Source organism: Hippopotamus amphibius, chromosome 4 (genome assembly GCF_030028045.1).
Source record: "Hippopotamus amphibius kiboko isolate mHipAmp2 chromosome 4, mHipAmp2.hap2, whole genome shotgun sequence".
Classification (NCBI taxonomy): domain Eukaryota; kingdom Metazoa; phylum Chordata; class Mammalia; order Artiodactyla; family Hippopotamidae; genus Hippopotamus; species Hippopotamus amphibius.
This window is the reverse complement of record NC_080189.1, coordinates 179,665,960-179,686,747: the sequence shown is the minus strand read 5'-3', so window position 1 is coordinate 179,686,747 and position 20,788 is coordinate 179,665,960. Positions and strand designations below refer to the sequence as shown.

The 20,788-nt window shown below is 35.1% G+C and overlaps 1 protein-coding gene across 9 annotated transcripts in view; it reads right to left on the bottom strand.

The window, feature by feature from the left end:
- Positions 1-20,788, bottom strand: part of PAPOLA (poly(A) polymerase alpha) — a 57,481-nt gene that overhangs the window by 27,881 nt on the left and 8,812 nt on the right. For 4 of the 9 annotated variants that reach the window (XM_057733538.1, XM_057733543.1, XM_057733545.1 and 1 more), the window contains exons 2-11: positions 14,426-14,611; positions 13,931-13,997; positions 9,153-9,234; positions 7,453-7,562; positions 6,946-6,999; positions 4,969-5,080; positions 4,176-4,265; positions 3,947-4,085; positions 2,346-2,418; positions 885-1,005 (exon numbers count right to left, since the gene is read on the bottom strand). In XM_057733538.1, coding sequence (XP_057589521.1) covers positions 885-1,005; positions 2,346-2,418; positions 3,947-4,085; positions 4,176-4,265; positions 4,969-5,080; positions 6,946-6,999; positions 7,453-7,562; positions 9,153-9,234; positions 13,931-13,997; positions 14,426-14,611 — 1,034 coding nt within the window. Of the gene's footprint in view, positions 1-884; positions 1,006-2,345; positions 2,419-3,946; positions 4,086-4,175; positions 4,266-4,968; positions 5,081-6,945; positions 7,000-7,452; positions 7,563-9,152; positions 9,235-13,930; positions 13,998-14,425; positions 14,612-16,952; positions 17,510-20,788 lie in introns of all 9 variants that reach the window. The other 5 variants (XM_057733541.1, XM_057733544.1, XM_057733547.1 and 2 more) reach the window with 3 other exon arrangements.

Below are 20,788 nucleotides of genomic sequence, written 5' to 3'. Positions count from 1 at the left end.
ATCTTAAATATACCACATACATTCACTATAATCCTAAAATCATTATTTTAACATAGCAACTTTAGTCTATGACTTTAGAGCATAAAGATTCTTACATACACACTTTTCAAAAAAGCTGGAGGATTTCTTTGAGACTCGGGTTTCTGGCAAATTGCCATTACTCTAAACTGCCATGCCCATAGAATGACTCTCTTCTAAAACTGAAGCACTGGAGTTACCCAAGAAAAACTTCCCATAAGCTTGCTTCTTTGCCTTTCTAAAAAACAAGTTTCCCATAAAAGGATAGCAACATCTTCCCACAAAGAGCCCCTTTAGAATATAGAAAAGAACTTTACACATCTGAGTTTGAAGCTGGCAGTCATACAGCTGATTCTATTTCCTTGAGTTGTATCAAATTAAACAATCCAGTTCTAGCTACGTCCCTTAAAGGCCATTTAGCAATAGCTACTCCTTCAAATTAGCAATACTACCGGGATTCAGAAGTTTAGGGGCTATTCCGAAACAGTGGGCAGTTTGGCCAAAATCCTGCTCAAAGCTCTTTCCAAGTATATAGCCTGCTAAGAGCGTCTCGTATCACCCAGTGGAGAGAAACTATAATATCATTTACAATTTCACACGGCAATAGTACAGCACTAAACCATAATGGCCCAGCTAAGGGTACAGCTTTAAACTTTGGTTAATCTTCCAATATATAGTCAAAAGTAAATTGCTTAAAAGAAATTAAACTGAGTTTTTCAAGTTAATTCTCAAATATAATCTGTAACCAATAAACACCAAAATCCACTTCAGTGATTGCTTTGATTTAATTGAATACCCGACTACTGAGTGTACAATGGTACGTAAATCCTTCGTGTATAAACGAGAGCATAAGTTTAAACACTTACCTTGTTTAAACTCCTCAACCATGACCATCCGTGTTGAAACGGACACATTGTACGTGGAGTTCTGTTGTGGGTATGCTGGTGTAATTATAGGCATAAGATGGTACCTATCACTGGGGTTTACCTACATACAACAACAGCCAATCAGTTTCTTCAAGTACATATGCAACAGATACTTGGACTTTTTACCCCTTGTTAAACTGAACCAATGATTAAATTTTATTTCATTTCATAGCTGGAGTTGAGAAAGAAAAAACATGTAAAGAGACACTGTTTTTATAGGAATTCTTTACAGAATCTGTGATTTGGTCTAAACTAATGCTTTGTTTCAATCATTTGGGCATGACTATTTTGGCGACCTTACTAGAAATAGTGTGCCTAACAAGCAAAAAAAGGTTCTAATTGGGCATCTACTGATGTTCAGTTTTTCTTTTTTCAACAACAGAAACAGGGATGCACACACAATTACACTTTTGAGAAATGTCATATTACATTATGTTCTGTATAAACCAATTTTACACTTAGTTTTTAACATACCCTTATCAGGAGCAGAAGCTTATTGACACATGGTAAAACTACTTTATCCATGTTGTTATCATTTTAAGAGATAATGAAATGATTTAATAACTATTCGTCTTAATCCGTATACTAACGATAAAAGGGGCATATTTCCACAGCGGAAACTGTAAATTCATATCCCTCCAAAATTAAATGTCTTGAGGTTTGGAAAACTTGAAAATACACAGCTTGATGTCATTAACAAAGCTTAAAACTGACAGTATTTTTGATACTGTAATAAAATAGCAAATTAATGTAGAAAAATAGGAAAGAAAGCCTTATTCTAGAAAGCCTTATTCAAATCTAACTTTTTCATCAATTAATAAAGTGCATGTTGTTAACATTTAAACTGAGTAAGCAGTAAAGGTCGTAACTTCTGAAGAAGCAGAATGCAAGCTCCTCTTCAGCCCAACCATGCTTTTGTAATCTGAATTATCCAAACCAATTTTTACAATTACATCATAGTAATTAAAGTGATATTGCTTAGAAGTTATCTGCCACAGTTAAACATTAAGCATTAAGCAACAGTTTTCCTACAATAACCCAGTTTTAGCAGAATATTTAGATCAAACAAAAAAAAAATACAGGGATTTTTAGTATCCTTTTATTATTTTTTTTTAAGCACAAATGCCCACACAACTTTGACTTACAAGGTAGTTCTATATAGAATAAATTGTTAGTGACCTTGATACTATAAACTATGTACAATTAAATGTAGTTTTTACAGGGTACATAATTATGCTTCTCACATCAGAGGACAATTATAGTTGAGATTAAAAATAAAGTGTAATACGAACATGTCCACTCATATGTAACAGGGTGGGAAGTCTCCCTGAACTTTATGCAGATGATTTTTACTTGTTATTGCACAGTGTGAATTTGTAGGGGAAAAAATAATACACTAACCCTTGGGTCCCATACAGGCAAATTAAGATTGCATTCTTCAGGCTGTTTCAATAGGACTGGATTTGGCCATTCCCTGTTTAAAAAGATTGTAGCACTTGATAAGACTACTGGATATTACCATCTATACGAATTTTGTTAAACATACAGCATTTGTGAATGTGATCCTTCTTCATTCATTTTGCCCTCTTGGTACATATAATCTTTTATTCCTTTCTGTCAACGTTAGACTACTTGAATTACTGTTCCTCTATGAAATTAACTTAAACCATTTGGTAGCTTTCTCAGACTGAAGTCAAACATCTTCTCTGCCTTGCAAAGAACTGATAAAGCATCAGTCGAATTAAAAAGTACTATCCCAAGACATCTGATGTATTCACCTCAAACTTGAACAGGATAAAACCTCCCTTGTAAAGACAAAGATCCTGTCTTTATACTAGCTCCACCCAAAGACAACTGAGGATGAAAAGTTAATTCATTACAGGCAAAGGAGCATGAATAATTATAAAAACTGTTGGGAAAATTTTTCTCTATCTCATTACTTAAAGGCTATTAACATGAATATGTGTAATGATGTGAACACACTGTTTTCAAGATGTGTTCTGAGGTAGCTACCTCAGTCCTTTACAGAAGAGATTAAAAACTGAAAAACATTTGCCATCTTTAATATCAAGGTTAGCTTCTTAGAAATATTATTTGCTATGTATGTGTAGCATTAAGAGAAATTCTGACATTTTTCTCATCAAACCTGGTTATATATAATTAAGTGCTATCAAACCCATAAATTACGGAACGTGTATTGCAAAGTGAGTGTGGCACAGTTCTAAATTATAAACTGTCTCCAGTAACTCTAATTTTTATAAAATAACTAAAACTCTTTTTTCAGAGGCAGGAGGTACAGAGGCTGGCATAAACAGGGAAGACAAATCTTTCAGATCAATTTGATTAAAAACCAAGAACTCTTAACCTTTTGGGCCAAAGCAACTAATACGAAATAGCAATCTTTTACTTAAAAGAAATAATGGCTGACCAATGTGACCATGCTGAAATGAGGGAGAGCTTTTAAAACAAATCTCTCCTGGGTTAATGACTAATCTCAAAGGGATGATCAACTGCTTCTCAAGCACTTATAATAATCCTTAAAAGCCTTATATACATTTACATCTTTAATATTCTACTAAAAGATAAATGGGCAGCTGAAAGCAAAAATAACCACAAGAAACTAACAGCCTATAGATTTAGAAGAATTTAAAGAGTAAATTAAAAGAGGTGGTATATTTAAGTTTTATCCAAAGTAACTGATTTCCCAACCTATCAACTCACTGGATTTTAGCAGACATTACAGCGAAAATTCAGAGTTCTAGAGAGTAAGCTTATGCACGGAAGTAAAAATAGCACCTGCCTTACTATCCTGGGAAAGCTGGGGAAAAGGAATGGAATTTAGGTTTGCTATGTTATACACAACATGATCTCCCCAAGGCTACCTACACTGCTACATCATGAACTAAAATTTGAATCTGAGACCAGCTGCAGAATGTCATAGAAATAAGACTAAACTTCAGTGTCTACAATCAATTTTATTTTAATATAATCTAAACACATACCATTTAGAAAATACCAAGAAAAATTTATGTACAAGAGTTGATGCTATTGCATTTGGATAAAGCTGGCAAGTTCTTGCTACTAGCATAGCCCAGGAAACACCACCGAGGAAACCTAATATATTGGAATAGATGTTGTGGCCTGTTGATAAGGGAAAAGCAAAAAGAAAAGTTAGTGTTGAACAAAAGCTTAAACATGTTTAATAAGCTAGCCAACAAATTCTGAACTCACGTTTGGCCCACAGTTTGATAGCTCTCAGGGTTAACCTGAAGTTGTCAATGTTTGGTACTAGATGTAAAATTTCATCGGTTACCCTGCAACCTAATTAACGGGAGTAAAACAAAAAACAAAAAAAACAGAACATTAAATCATCAAAAGTTTAATGATAATATTTCTTTTAAATTTTCTGAGACTAATGTCAAATTAAATAAAAATTTACTTGGTATAATCAGTAATGTTACTAAAGAGACAAATAAAAAATATAAAACTTTATCTCCTATCACAAGCACTACCCTAAACTAAATAATGTGAACTGTAATCTGCTTCATCTCAAACTTCCAACCCATAACTAAAATGTCTTCCAGTTCACATTTAGTGAATGGGGCTTGATCCACTTAAGTTTCCAAGAATTGTTCTTCAAGAGCATGGCAACAAACAATGCTAAAATAAGTGTTCAAATGTAAACCTTTTAAACACAACAGTTGAAAATGTTACAAAGGTTAGCAGGATCAAAATTAACAGAGTTACAAGGTGAAACCTAAACCACTAGCCTTAGAGTACAAATGTCAGGCAGTACTTAAACATCCCAGGAAGAAGAGAAATAACAATGCACAATACCAATGAATATAACAAATTACTAAATATCCCATTATAGCCTAACTATTAAGTAAAAAGTTCATTTTGTTTGACTTACTATGGATAAGCAATATGGCTATTAAAAGCTTCATTATAAAACCTGAGTTAAAAACTATTTCATATTTGACCAAAACTGCTACTATGCAAAAGGAAATATGTTTTTACATACCGTTAAGACTTCTTATGCATCTTATATCTAAATTTTTAAGCAGACTGTCATCTCTTAAGTCCAAGTCTTCTGGAATAGTCTGCAGTGCTAATCTTGCAAACAAAATATCAATCTAAAACAAAAACAAAACTTAACATTCCATATTGGTCAAATTATTTTTAAGGCATTTCTTTAAAAAAGAAAACACTTAATACTTCTTAAACCAGGATCTTCTCATCAGCTGTTAACTTGACAACACATTCAAAGTTCAAACGAAATTCCTACCAAAGATATTTTAACCAGGTGGTAAAACATGGTAATACTAAACAGAACTTGTATAAACAGCTACTTGTCATTTTAATCATTATTTTCTAAGTTTAATTTACTAAGTTTGCTAAATGCAAACGGGATTACGTAAAATTAACTGTTTAGTTCTCCATCTAGATGAACTGTGAATTGATTATATCCTAAAAAGTACCAAATATAAAGCCAATATGGTTATATGTAGCCCAAATATACCTGTCAGTAAAAAGGGAAACTTTTATATTTAAGAACTTATGTATCGATAATATTAGTCTGTTTCTCCAACTTAGTTATGACTAAATAGAAACAAAACAAAAACTGGCTAATTTTGAAGACTCATAGAGTACAACTGACAAAATTGCTTTTTTCCTTTTTTCAAAAAGATGAGGACAAAAGAAATTTGGCACAGTCTGGAAATTATTCCCGAGGATATGATTTCATGGTCCCAAACTTGGAATGCTGCCAGAGAAACATGCCTTTAATAAGATCACTTTAAAAAGCTGTATTTTAGCAGCTTACTGTGAAAAATCATTTAAACATGCACCTAACAAGATAGGAAAAAACTGTACACTTACACAAATAAGTACTTGTGATAGAGCCTACATTTTCCAGTGATACAGATTTCAAAATCCAGTATCTCCCCCAATTTACACAGAAATAAAGACTACATGCTCACAAAAAACAAAAGCAAAAACAGGTAACTCAAAAAGCAACTCAGTGATAACAAACACATTAAATATTTCAAGTAACCATCTGACTTTTATCTCCATCCTAAGAAGTTTACACAATTGAGTTGGGTCTCTACCAAAACAAACAAACAAACAAAACAAAAAACAAAAACCCTCCCCTTCGTTGCTGATGTTCTTTTTGGAAAAATAAAGCATCATCTACACTACAGATTGTTTTATATTTATTTAAACACTGACAGTAAATGAACTTGATAATCCTTTACTAAATTTAATATCTTAATGCCTATTTATTAAGGTTAGTCATATTTCACAGAAGATAGTTGGGCACCTTATGCAGCAATTACAGAAACCACTTTTTAAAGAAAAAAAAATGAAGTATTATTCTTCCAGTTTCTGAAAGTTTATAACCGTCATTATTACTACCAGTGACTTTCCAGCACTGTTACGTATGGCAGAAGTAACACAACAAACAACTGAAGTCACTTCACTGTCAACTCTGTTGCAACTACTTTCATTATTTTGCTGAAAACAGCAAAGAACTACACGATCATTTCAGGAGTCTGAGCTCATATATCCTTCCCTATTAGAAATATTTCAGCATACATAACAGGTCACAATTTCCTCTCAACTTCTTAAATATTTAAGTTAAATGAAGTCAAAGCAAAGTTTTATTTGTAAAAATATATTGTTATATTGCCTTAATGAGACTAAAAGTATACAAAATCTGCATATGGAAAAACTATCAACTAAACTGTTCTGTAGCAGCATTTCACAGTCAGTACATTTCTGTATATCTTTTAACTCCTAGTTTCACTAGGCTCTTTTTTTAAAAGAGACTAAAAGTAGTATATTCTACAAAGAATAGGTTATCACTTTCATTTCAAAAAAACTTAATTCTTATTAATAACACACCAACTCACCTATTACAAAACTTAGAAATAAATCAAAATTTTAACCTACACCTATTAAAATTATACATAGTAAGAACTATTTATTTGAACCTTACCTCTATCCCATCAAAACACAGTTTTATAACTGGTACAAATGCCTCTTCAACAGCCTGTGAGAAAATTAAACAAGTTTAGTGTCTCTGGAGCTACACATTAGAACTATACTAGCTTTAGTACTCATAAATAAATGTAATACTTGAAATTGTTTAAATATAATTTACCACAATGCCTGACACACACTAGGTTCTCAGTAAACAGCTCTAAGACACTAGAATCCTAAATCAGACAAGCCTAGGTTCAAATCCTTGATCTCTGCCACTTCGATATGATGGTAGCCAAGTTGCTTAATATTTAGTTTGCCTCATTTCCTACTCTGTACATGAGATTACAGATATATGATTTTAGACTGCTGTAAAGAATAAAATGCAAGCATACACATAAAGCTTGAAAGGGTCTGGCAAACTGCAAGAGTTCAATAAATTAATGGCTGTACCATAAAACTCACTCAATTGACTAAACTGATTTTTATAACTCCTCCCCTTTCACCCAGAACATTTACGCACTCTTAAATCTTTTACTTCTTCCTGTAATTTCAACTTATCATAGAATGAGGTGAAAAAGTCACTTCGATCAACATGTCTTGGTGCAACACACAACGCATCAATATCGGCACCTTAAAAAAAAAAAAATTAAACCCATCAACCACTAATTACTATTACAAGAAAATTATTCTGCATCTTATCATGGCAGTATTTAATGTTGAAAACCTGTTAACATTATATTGATGAGCCTCTAAAAATGCAGCCTTCTTCTTAAGAAAAAAATTACCAGTCAGTACAAGAAAAACATGACCCTAATTGATAGGATATATTTTCTCCTGCAGCATTTTCTATTTGTAGTGGCCCAGGTGAACCAGGAGTCAAAGAAAGGTGACTCAGAGAGGAACTCTTAGTGTACTCAAGAATACACCCAACACCTTGGTGTCTCACAGCCACGTTCATTAGTGAAACAAAAAAGTAGTTATCGTCTATACATCATGACTGGTGCTTCCAGGCTCCTACCTGCACCTAAATGGGACCTACCCACTTCAAGAAGGACCAATGGCAAGAATCCAGAGAGGCAGATCATGGTAAGATAATTGTTATTAACTTACTGCTTGATAGGAGGCCAGCACTGAGTACACAGAGCACAAAAAAGATGATTAAAATGAGTAACTGGGATCATAAAAGGAAAGATCAATATGGAATCAGGTGAACATAGTCATTTTCCTAAAAGACTCAATACCTGAGGCACTAACTCTGAAGGCTATATATCTGGTATACTCACGAAGGGGGAGAAGGGCATACAGTTCACAGGACACATTAACAGCAAATGCACTACTTCTGGCACAGAGTAGTGGGAGATGGGAAGAAGGAATAATGCCACAACAAAGTGAACACTAGACTGGCAGATACTTTTAAAAGAGGCTAGTGGCTAATGGCTGAAGAGCATAGCCTCACGCTGCCAGAGTTAGAATCCTAGCTCTGTCAGGAGCTGGTTGGGAGCAACTGTTCAAGCTGTATTGCCTCTTTATGTCCCGGACTCCTGTTTGTTACATAAGAATAAATAAGATTATGCAGACCAAAAGCTTACTATGTTCAGTCAAAAAGAATTCAATAATGTTCTCTGCCATGATAACATTCTTATCGTGTATTTATTTACACAGGGGAAAAAACTACAAATGTAACTAAGAAAGTATTATTAGTGATTGTTACTGGTTGCAGATACACATCTTCAGGGTTTATTTTTTCCTTAACTATATTTCACAACTATAATAAACACATGGGAAAAAGGAAATCCACAGGTTTTTTTTTCAAGCTTCAATTCATTTTTGTTCTGATTTCCAGACTGATACTCTTCAGGTAGAGGAAATGACAGAGCAGCACTGTCCAAAATAACTCCCCAATGGGAAAAGTGTATTTTATGTGCACTTTCCAATATGGTAGCCATTAACCATATGTGATTATTCAACAATGAAACTGTGGCTACTTCTACTGAGAAACTGAATTTTCGATTTTACTTAATACTGCATTGGAGAGTACAGGTATCAAAGGCATCATTTTATATCTTTCTTCTTACCAAATTTAGGCTCCCTGAAGTACTCTCTCTTCCATGCAAACCTAAGCTGTATAATGCACCACAAGTAACTGATATGGATGTGTCACTGTAATTTTTTAAAAATTAAAAAAGTATTCCTTTTCAAGATAATTAAAACAATATTTACCTTTTGTATGTACTCCTAATCTATAAGATCCAAATGTAAAAATTTTTCCACCAACATTTTCAATTACAGATTGTGGAAGGTTCTGTTGAAGCAAACAAAAAAATAGTTATTTTGCCAGTGGAGCACAAAGGTAACTATTTCGAATAATATTGTACATTAAAAAAAGAAAAGAAAAAAGAGAAACAAGTAACATTTCTATGCAAATTTATATAGAGGGTAAACAAACTATTAGCTCTATAAAATACCAGGCCTTCATAGATCAACCTAACTAGCAATTTCCAAGTTTTAATTAGTATTAGAATTTTGCCACATTTTTGGAAACTGCTATGAAGACTGTGGTAGAGGAGATCATGTGATTCCACAGAAGCAGTGTTAGAAATTTTATTCATGACAAGGTGCTGCATAAAGCGTATGTTAGAAAAGAACGAAAACACACATCCTGATTGCTTAGAAGACAAGACTGTATTCAGTGATTATACCAAATATCTGATAGTACATAAGACTATAATTTTACTGTAACAAAAGTAACTTCAAGGCCAATAATGCTACGTTTAATAGTTTAGTAGGCTTTAGTGGGATGATTCTGAGCAGAACTAAACTTACCGACAATTCCTTAGAAACACCAGGAATGAGGAGAAAGGAAAGCACGTAAAAATCATCTTCCTGACCCTAGCACGACTACAGAGTACTATGGAGAATACTTAATCGCCCTTGGTGGTAAGGATAATGTCTGTCCACACAAAAAAAATCTTACTGTGTGCTAGGTCAATGTTTTTTACTTTCTAATTCCTCAGTAAAGTCTTGCTCAGTAGCAGAACATAAAGGAGACCACTATTCCCCACCACCCTCCCAAAATGACATAAATTGTCTTCATACTCCAAAAACCCTAAAAATAAATTGTAAAAGGTTCAGGGATTCCCTTGTTTTTAAGGGCATATTTAATCATCACTTATAGAAAACAGACAATCTAAATGTGTGATACTACGTTTTTTAAAAGTAGACACCACTGTATCTTCCTATATTTAGATATTTTAAAAACCCACTTGTACAGTTGGCTTGGTTACTTAAATTAAGACAGTAAGATGTGTACAGAAATATGCCTACAAAGGAAGATAGGAAGAAACTACCTGAGAACAATGTTCTGCGAACATCTCTAATAAAATACAAATCTTTTGCATAAGCACTCTCCAACAGAACTGTCCAGAATAGTAGGCATTAGCCTACCATACCTGAAATGTAGCTAGAGTGGCTGAGGAACTGAAAAACGTAGCATTATTTAATTTTAGTTAATTTAAATTGAAATAGCCAAGTGTGGCTGGTGGCTACTGTTATTAGACATTGGTATGTTTATAGCTATTACAATTGTAACCCAGAAATTAAGGTTTCTTAATTAACATTAACATCACAGAAAAACTTTTCAATTGCAAATCTGTTTTTTAAAGTCTCAGGATATTAGATGGCAAACAAATCAGACAACTGAAGTGAAATTCAAATTTTATATAAATTTCACTCCAAATATTATAAATTAATTGTAACTATACATTAAAAATCAGTGCCTCGAGGGACTTCCCTGGTGGTCCAATAGTTAAGACTCTGAACTTTCACTGCCAAGGGCAAGGGTTCAATCCCTGGTCGGGGAACTAAGATCCCACAAGCCACGCAAAAAAAAAACAAACAAAAAAACAGTGGTACTCTACTGATTTAACTGGAGACATTTTTTGCTGTCAGTTTGGGGAGACCAGACAGGGGCAGTGCAATTAGTTGGAAGAGTGCTGCTAAACACCTTCCAGGACAGTCCCTAAAGAAAGAACTATGTGAGGAATTCCCTGGTGGTTCAGTGGTTAGGACTCTGCACTTTCACTGCCAAAGGCACGGGTTCAATCCCTAAGATCCGTCAAACCACAAGGCATGGCCAAAAACAAAAGAATTATGTGGTTCAGAAATATCAATAGTTCAACATCAAGAAATCCTGTATCAGGTCTTAAAACTAAACAGCTAAGGAAGAAATTCTCCCTATGAAAAAAGATACAAAAGATCAAACCTGTAAAGCCTAACCTCTAAACTCCCATTCTCTAACCAATTTACTACTGACAGAGTCAGGCTACAGAGAAAAGGACACAGACAAATTTGATTAGGAATGAGCATTAATTTCATTACTTCAAACAATTTTTCTTACCCTCAGGAAAACCAGCAGGAAGAATTATATCAAGAATTACCCTTTAAAGAAACTAACTAGGTTAAGGGAAGGAATGACATCTTGTTTATTGATTAACCAGTTGATGAACATTTGGATTGCTTCCATCATTTTTTTTCAACGAATTTATGAAATCTTGTTCAATCTCACTAAGGTCCAAATACAATTCTACTCATTCCAAGACATTCTAGATTCCAATATGTTAAGCAGGGAGCTTCCTCTAACTCTGTGCTATCATTCTCTGCTGCTGGGTGTGAAGTTTCCTATAGAGCATCATGGCCATGTGTTAACAATTGTCTAAACACACCTAGAACCTTGTCACTAATAATTCCACTTCCACAAACTTTAAGGAAATCATTATAAATGTGTACAAACATATTTTCCCATTTCTATTCCTTACGGCTTTTAAAAATAACTTCAAACAGAAAATATCCAAATTATCAAATATTCAGATTGGTTAAATAAACAAATACAACCGTATAATGGAAAAAAGAAAAACTAAAAGAAACTAACTAGGCACTCAATTACTGAAACAAAACTATCAATGAGACAGTACTCTTGTTTCACATTAAATAAACCTAAGTTCCGACCTTGTCTATGGTTTTCAACTTAATTGTCTAAGAAAAGGCCATTAAAAACAAAGCTGTGTTTCCCACACAAGATTAAAAAATCACTAAGTTCAATAAATGAATAAAAATACTTAAACTTGGACATCCTTTACTCAGCTCAAGAAGTTCTTTCACCCAGATGAAGGTTAGCATTATTTAGCAATAAAATGTTTTAATTAAAGTTAAAAAAAAAAAGTTCTTTTCAAAATATCATTTTTATCAAAACTCCACCAATGACAAACGTAGCATACGTGGAGTCTCCAGTTTAGACTATTTTGATTGCTAAAGTTTTAATAAATTGCTTTGATATATATACATATTACATACACACTGCTTTAAGAAAACAGTATTATAACTTTGACTAAAGCCAGAAAACTTAACTTACTTTTCTTCTACCTTGATACCTTTCTCTCAGGTTTTCTTCTATCTTTGGTTCTCTTACCATCAATTTTTCATCTATATTATAGACTAAATATGCATTTTGTACTACCCTGGAAAAATGACCATTATTTATGGAATTTTTTTAAATAGCTTCTAAACACAACTTTAAGAACACACTTCCTTGGGATTCCCTGATGGCACAGTGGTTAAGAATCAGCCTGCCAACGCAGGGGACACAGGTTGGAGCCCTGGGTCGGGAAGATCCCACGTGCCTTGGAGCAACTAAACCCGTGCACCAAACTACTGAGCCTGTGCTCTACAGCCTGAGAGCCACAAACACTGAGCCCACTTGCTGCAACTACTGAAGCTGACTCGCCTAGAGCCCATACTCAGCAACAAGAGAAGCCACTGCAAAAAAAAAAAAAGAGAAGCCACTTCAATGAGAAGCCCATGAACCACAATGAAGAGTAGCCCCACTCGCAGCAACTAGAGAAAGCCCAAGTGCAGCAACGGAAGACCCAATAAAGCTAAAAATTAAAAATAAATAAATAATAAAATCAATTAAAAAAAAAAAAACACACATTTCCTTTACCAGAACCTAGTCATGGATTCAATAGTTATATGATTTTTTTTATAATAAAATATTAGAAACTCAAAGAATGTTATTATAAAAAACTAAATAGACATTCAGCTTGAGAGTCTAGTATTTAAAGGCCTAAAAACTGCTCACTGTTGTATAACTCCTTGGAAGGTAACAAGATTCTCAAATACTTAATATACACGTTTAACATATTTTTTACAGCATTTTGGGGGGGAAACACTTATTTCTGTGAAATGTATAAGTAACTACTGAGTTTCAGATTTGAAGTGTTGCAACAAAAGTATTTATAAAATCACTTAATTCAGTTTAGTTTTTCCTGCTTTCAAAATAGCTAGATACCAGGACTTCCCTGGCCATCCAGTGGTTAAGACTCCACATTTCCAATGCAGAGGACGCAAGTTCAATCCCTGGTTGAGGAACTAAGATCCCACATGTCCTGCAGCACGGCCAAAAACAAACCCCAAAAAACAACAAAAAAAGCTAGATACCAAATATAAATTCTGTCAACAGTCTAAAACAGACTCCTCATTCGAGACTCTAAATTCACTCAGGTAAGAACAGGTTAGGAAGGGTTGCCCTGGTGGTGCAGTGGTTAAAAATCTGCCTGCCAATGCAGGGGATACACGTTTGATCCCTAGCCCCAGAAGACCCCACATGCCTCAGAGCAACTAAGCCCGTGCGCCACAACTATTGTGCCTGTGCTCTACAGTCCGAGAGCCACAACTACTGAAGCCCGTGTGCTGCAACTACTGAAGCCCACGCGCCTAGAGCCTATGCTCTGCAACAAGAGAAGCCACCACAATGAGAAGCCCGTGCACCAGAACAAACAGTAGCCCCTACTCACAACTAGAGAGAGCCTGTGAGCAGCAAGGAAGACCCAACATAGACAAAAACTAAATAATCAATAAATCAATCAATAAACAAAAACAGGTTATATAAAACAATTGCTGTGTTCGGCTGGCAAATTACTTCCTATACAATTAAGTCGCCTTACCTTGCTTTCACTGATTTCTCGTATCCACTCTTTTACGAGGTTATTTAATTTTCCCAAAATTAAAATCCTGTTGATAGAACAAATATTAATCAAGTATCAAGCTGTTTGTTATTTCAGATCACTACTAATTAAAATGAAAAAGCTTTCTAAATGTTAACCAGTTTTTAAGTTATCAGAAAGAAAGTTTATAAGTAGTTAGCTATATGCAGGCACTGTTACACTGGGTAAGGCATTCCTTTAGCTGAGCAAGGCATTCATTCCCCTTTCTCCTGACAACGCTGCAGTACTATACAAACTAAAAGTATCACAAACCAAAATAAAGGGAACAGAACTTTACATAGACGAAAAGTTTTCACTAGGTATCACTCTCGTTGAAATAGACATATATTGGGGAAAATAATTCTGACTTTCTGAGTACATGATTCCTCAAAATAAGTTTATTACATTAATAAAAAATTCTAACTTAAAAAAAGATACACACACACACACACTGACCTGCGCTGCAGTTCCTCTTCCTCTTCAAAAACCCCAAAGGGCTTCAGAGTCTCAATTAGTTTCTGTGTAAGCAGGCAGTCAGTCTCCTTGGGGGCTGCTAGGCTGATGGGAGAGGTAATGCCATAGTGCTTCTGTGGTGGCTGTGGTGGCTGTGATCCCTGCGTTGTAACTGGACTGCAAACAGAACTGGATAAAATCACTGCCAAAAACTTTCTACAATTTAAAATAATCAGCATGACTAGAAGAAAATGATTTAGTAAAATGCATTTCTAAACAAAGTTAGTTTTCTGCCATACCCCCCAAAACTTTCAAGACATTTTGTTTGTTTTAAAACAAAAAGTAACACAGAAATTAAGTGACCAAAAAGAAAAATTTTAGTTCTCCTACCACTTCAAAGATTTTAACTCAGTCACTATCTAAATAATTATAAATAAGAATCCAGATATTACTAGAGAAAATGCAATCTAGGATATAGTGGACTTGAGAAATTTTACTTCTTGAAAAGGAGCCAAAATATGTTAAAATTGTTATCTCTAAAGAGATGAGAATACATACAAAAACACTATTTTACCAATACAGCAGACTCCCCAAATGCAATTTCACATGACTTGCAATGAATAAAACTCATAGATAATGAGGCAAGTAACATAAACATAATTTGGAGGGAAGAAGTATATTCACACTAAGCCTGTTACATAATTTTTGGTAAGAGATTTACACTTCAACAATGACTAGTCAAAGGTTTTTCCGCTTTAAGAGAAATTCCAGATTTTTACAACCAATAGGATTTTAATATCACTGGTAAAAAAGTCTGGCATGCTCTAAAGGCTTTACGAAATTAATGACAATTATTTTTTGGTAAAACCAATTCTTTTTTTTAAATAAATTTATATATTTATTCATTTATTCATTCATTCATTCATTCATTCATTCATCTACTGGTTGTATTGGGTCTTCATTGCTGCACACGGGCTTTCTCTAGTTGCAGTGAGCGAGGGCTACCCTTCACTGTGGTGCACGGGCACCTCACTGCAGTGGCCTCTCTTGCAGAGCACCGGCTCTAGGCGCGCAAGCGGACTTTAGCAGTTGTGGCACATGGGCTCAATAGCTGTGGCTCATGGGCTTCGCTGCTCCGCAGCATGTGGGATCTTCCTGGAGCAGGCATTGAACCCGTGTCCTGTGCATTGGCAGGCGGATTCTTAACCACTGCACCACCAGGGAAGTCCCGGTAAAACCAATTCATATTTTTTTCTCCTTTTCTCAGTGAATGGACAGGGACCCTAAAGATAAGCAGCATGACTGTTAACTAAAGCCCTCCCTCCTGGTCAAACACCACACAGAACCCGGTAAGGACTAAGGAAGAAGCTAGTATCTGAATCAGTTATTTGCCCCAAATTCTGTTCCTTAAGAAATAATCTACTTTATACACACACATCTCTACTTTTCTTCAAGTTCTAAATATACATGTATTTGAATTAAAGTGCAATAATCTACTAAATCAACAAGGTGCCAGAATCCTATGCAGTTTAAGTCCCATTATGCATTTACTACCTCTCCCTGGGTTCTGGTTTATGCTATAACACTGGACTACATTTTATATTTTGTCTTTTGATATCAACACAAATCCTAAGAAGGCCAGGAAGCCCACGGTGTGTGTTACTAATTAGTCACTAGACTGTATAGCATTCAGTCAATGCTTCCTGAACTAGTTATGCATTGTCTCAATTTTAATTCAGATTTTATAGTGGCATTTGCTGAATAAATATGAATCAGATTTATTATCTCTTACGGCAATTAATTTGTCACATCACTTCCTCCTACTACTTTACACTGCATAGCTATACATGACTATGATGTTAATTCACAGAGCTGGGGATCCACATGACACCAAGCATCATCAAAAGACTAAATATCTTACATTAATGTTCTATGTTTCAAGTTTATGCAGCATCTCCCATGCTTAGAATACACAAATTAACATAAGTGTAAATTCACTCACAGTATCTTGATTAATACATATTTTTGTCAACCAACAAATAGTTATCATCAGGTTCCACAAAACTGACACCAAAAAGGTGGCCCTTATAACTGTCTAACCGGGACTTCCTTGATGGCGCAGTGGTTAGGAATCACCTGCCAACGCACGGGACACGGGTTCGAGCCCTGGTCCAGGAAGATCCCACATGCCGAGGAGCAACTAAGTCCCTGCACCACAACTACTGAGCCTGCACTCTACAGCCTGAGAGCCGCAACTACTGAGCCCACATGCCAAAACTATTGAAGGCCACACACCTAGAGCCTGTGCTCTGCAACAAAAGAAGCCACTGCAATGAGCAGCCCTTGCACCACAATGACGAGAAGCCCCTGCTCACTGCAGCTAGAGAAAAGCCTGCCCACAGCAACAAAGACCCAATGCAGCCAATAAAATAAAATTAAAAAAAAAAAAACAACCTGCCTAACCATTTCTTCACACCATGCTCTAACAGATTCCAGATAAATTATGTATTGTGTAAAAAAATACACTTACCACATATCTTAGCATAATTCTATTCTCTTGCATTGTTCATTGCTTCATATGGGTTTCTCCAAGTAAACTACAGTCCTTCAAGACCACCCCAGCATTATGAATACTCTTTATAAATGATTTTAATATAATAGAGCAGGAAATGAAAACAAGTGTAATGTTCTTCTAGCTACACTTGGTTTAAGCAAGGAGAGGTTTCAAGTTAAGTGTAAACTGAATTCATGTTCTCCTAACTTAAAATAATAAACCTCTAGTGGCTTGTTTTGTTTTGTTTGTTGTTCAGTTTTGAGCAAGTAACAGTTCATCTGTACTCTTTTCCTTTCTGAAGAAGCTAAACTCATTGCCAGCTGAGTGTGGATGACCACCAAAATGAGTGCCCAGTCTCTGCGGGGTTAAGCTTTCTTGCAGATTCCCATTTTCTCTTTCTCAAATATTCAGGTTCTCCATTTGTCACACAGAACACAACGCTTGGAAAGCCCCCGGTCTAATCCAACTGTGTTACCAGAATACTGGATAAAGACTCAGATTTCTAAATTCACACCAAGTTTGTCTAGTTTAATCTGGAAAAAAAAAATGTTGATGTCTACATTAGTTTCTACATTAACATTTTGATGGGGGAAACGAATCATACTCCAGTTGTAAATATTTATTCAAAATGTACTCACAGTATACAAAACCACATAATTGGTTTTATATGGTTCTTTTTCAAAAAAAGAACATATATATCACATATCTCATGTATACATATCTAATACAAGTTACATATAGATCATACACTAATTCAAGAACACGTATGAGAGAAATAAAAATAAATCACAGCCAAATAAAAGGAAAGAAACAAATACATGTTCTGAAAGGTACAAGATACCTGTGTCTCCAATAAAAATGGCTTAATTAGCATAAGTTTCTAGACTAGGAATTCTAGGCTGCCAGATGCTCTGAATGTCCAAAATGTAGAAACATTTGCTATGACTGAACTCTGCATGGAAGAAGTCAAAATTTTGCGTTTAATTTTTAATATTAGAAACTAAGTAGAGTGATAAAACAATTTAAGGGTCTTTTTGTTGCTGTTCTGTTTCTAACAAAACAAATACATACACGTCAACACGAGGTAATTTCAAGGATTCTGCTTTACAGACTTTCTCCTGGAACAATCACCAGACTGCTAGCTATCAACCCCAAGAATGCAAAGCTCTTCCTCAAATTCTTGAACACATCAGACACCTACCCATCTCCATCATTTTCTAAAAACATTTTTACTAGTATTTAGTTTTCTTCAGACATTATTCTATTTTAAAAATAACTTCCACAACTATATAAAAAAATAAGAAAAAAAAACCAACTAGATACAGAGCCACAGTATTTGTGATTCACTGAAATTTCTTTCTGGTTTTCAATTTAAATATCAAGAACATTTGCGCTTTTCCTGAGCAACTGGCTCATTTTCATGTCATGAACTTATCTGTATTTACCTTTAGGCTACTGCCTGAATTCTTAAAGCAAAATTGATGGTGATCCAACAAGTCCTCTACAAAAATCCAAAAATCACTGTACTTCTGTAGGAACAATTTTAGTACTCTAATTTCTTGCTATTTTATATCTCTACACTGATTCTTTCTTTTCATCCACCTTCAACGTAAACATCTTGCTAGTTTTTAAAATGTGACTAAAACATTCTTAAAATTTTGTCTTAATCCTTTCTGGATCAGAGCAAGATATAAATATCTACACATACAGTACATATACGAATCTTTCCCCCACCCCCCATCTTACAAAAGATAGCCAAACACTCCTTTCCCCATCCCACTTTTTTGAGGGTCAGGAGGGAGGAAGAAGAGGGCACAATACTAAACATTTTCAGAATTCTACTCTCTTAGAACATAGGGCATTTTCTTTCTTTTTTTTTTCTTTTTTTTTTGGGGGGGGGGTACACCAGGTTCAATCAACTGTTTTTATACACATATCCCCATATTCCCTCCCTTCCTTGACGCCCCCCCCTCAAGTCCCCCCCACCCTCCCTGCCCCAGTCCTCTAAGGCATCTTCCATCCTTGAGTTGGACTCCCTTTGTTATACAACAACTTCCCACTGACTATTTTACAGTTGGTAGTATATATATGTCTGTGCTACTCTCTCGCTTCTTCTCAGTTTCCCCTTCACCCCCCGCCCCCTCCCATACCTCGAAGAACATAGGGCATTTTCTTTATAATATTTAAAGTAATTTTCATCAAGGGAAAGCTTACACAGGACATATGCCCACCTTTCCTTTTTTATTACTTTTAATTTCGAAAACATTCTATATAACAATTCCATTACAACCACACTTATTCTGACTCTTGGCATCTTGGTCCCACTGTTTCTACTCCCTTACTATGTCAGTCTACCATCCATACTGCTACCAAGTGTTATCTTCCTAAAACAAAGCTTCCTTAAAAACCCACATGACTCCTGGTAATGGCATCCAAAATTCTGTCCATAAAATCTGCTCTCAACCCAGAAGCAATCTGATAAAGTAGAGAGAAAACAGGCCTGATTTCACTTCTACTAGTTATACCACTCTGGTTTCACTTCTGCCGCTAGTTATGTTATTCTTGTTAAGTTGTAACTCTATGGATATCTCTGCTTTGGATAGCAAACTAGAAATTTAAATACTACAACATGTTTATGACACGAAAGACCAATTTCCAAACAAAGAAAGTTTTTAAATCAATACTCAAAAGAATGGTCCGTCCTTTCCCCATGCTAGGCCGTCTAAGACCTAACTCTAATTAGGAGAAATATTTAGGTACTTAGAAACGGCAACACTTTTGTGAAACTGGCATATGACTGTAGGTTGCTTATTTGAGCTAGATACTTGTTTCAAAAGTTCAGGCAACCAATTTAACCAATACATGTGCTCTGAAATATCAAGAACCACTTAGATAACAAAAACCATAAAGCTAACTCAAATAGTACACAGTTCCTATATTTGTAAACTATAGGTTAATAGCCATATACTCAAATAGTGAAAGTATGATCAATCTTTGGATATGCCACACTGGCGACCACTTCAAGTCAGTGAGGAAGCTAAGGAATACTCAAATGAAAGACCTACGTTAGTACCTGTTTTCACTAACTGAATGAAATCCAAAGAGGATTTTCACTTTTACGAAAAAGGCAAAAAGCAAACACAATGTTCGTTTGTTTTGCAGCAAGCTGTTTCAGAGGCAGTGTGCACCCCGAATAGTAAAAGTGGCACTGCCAAGCTCCTTCCCCAGGAAATATGTATATTCAGAGTCAAATTGTGATAGCTTTGAACTGCGTCTGTGAGCAGCAATGCTTCATCTTAATTTATTCTAAGCATCAGCTAGCAAGATGTATGTAAGGTAGTTGCTTCTTCATTTTATGCCATCTTCACTTACAAAAGGTTTCATAGGCCCACTCTACTTTCGGACAGCGAGGGAAACCTGCATTCTTAATATGCTCTTGAATCAACTTTTAAAAAGTTTCACTACAAATCAAGGAAGCACATTAAGACAATCGCTTTTTCTGTAAGATCGCAGGAAAAAAAAGCTGACGTACATCTGGTAAAAAAAATGAAAGATTTATTATAAACCTCCAATGTCGGTAAATGATGTAAGAAAAGGAGCACTCTTATCCATCACAAAGAAAGTGAACTTGGTATACATTTTAAAAAAGCAACCTGACAATATTCATCACAATTTTTTAAAGTTTATGTCTAGCAACTTCACCTCTAGCAATCTATCTTACAGAAATACTAGGACACAAGGACTCAAACTGAAGACCCTGAAGTTGGAAGACATATCCCCTTTAATTTACAACACGTTTTAAATACATAAAA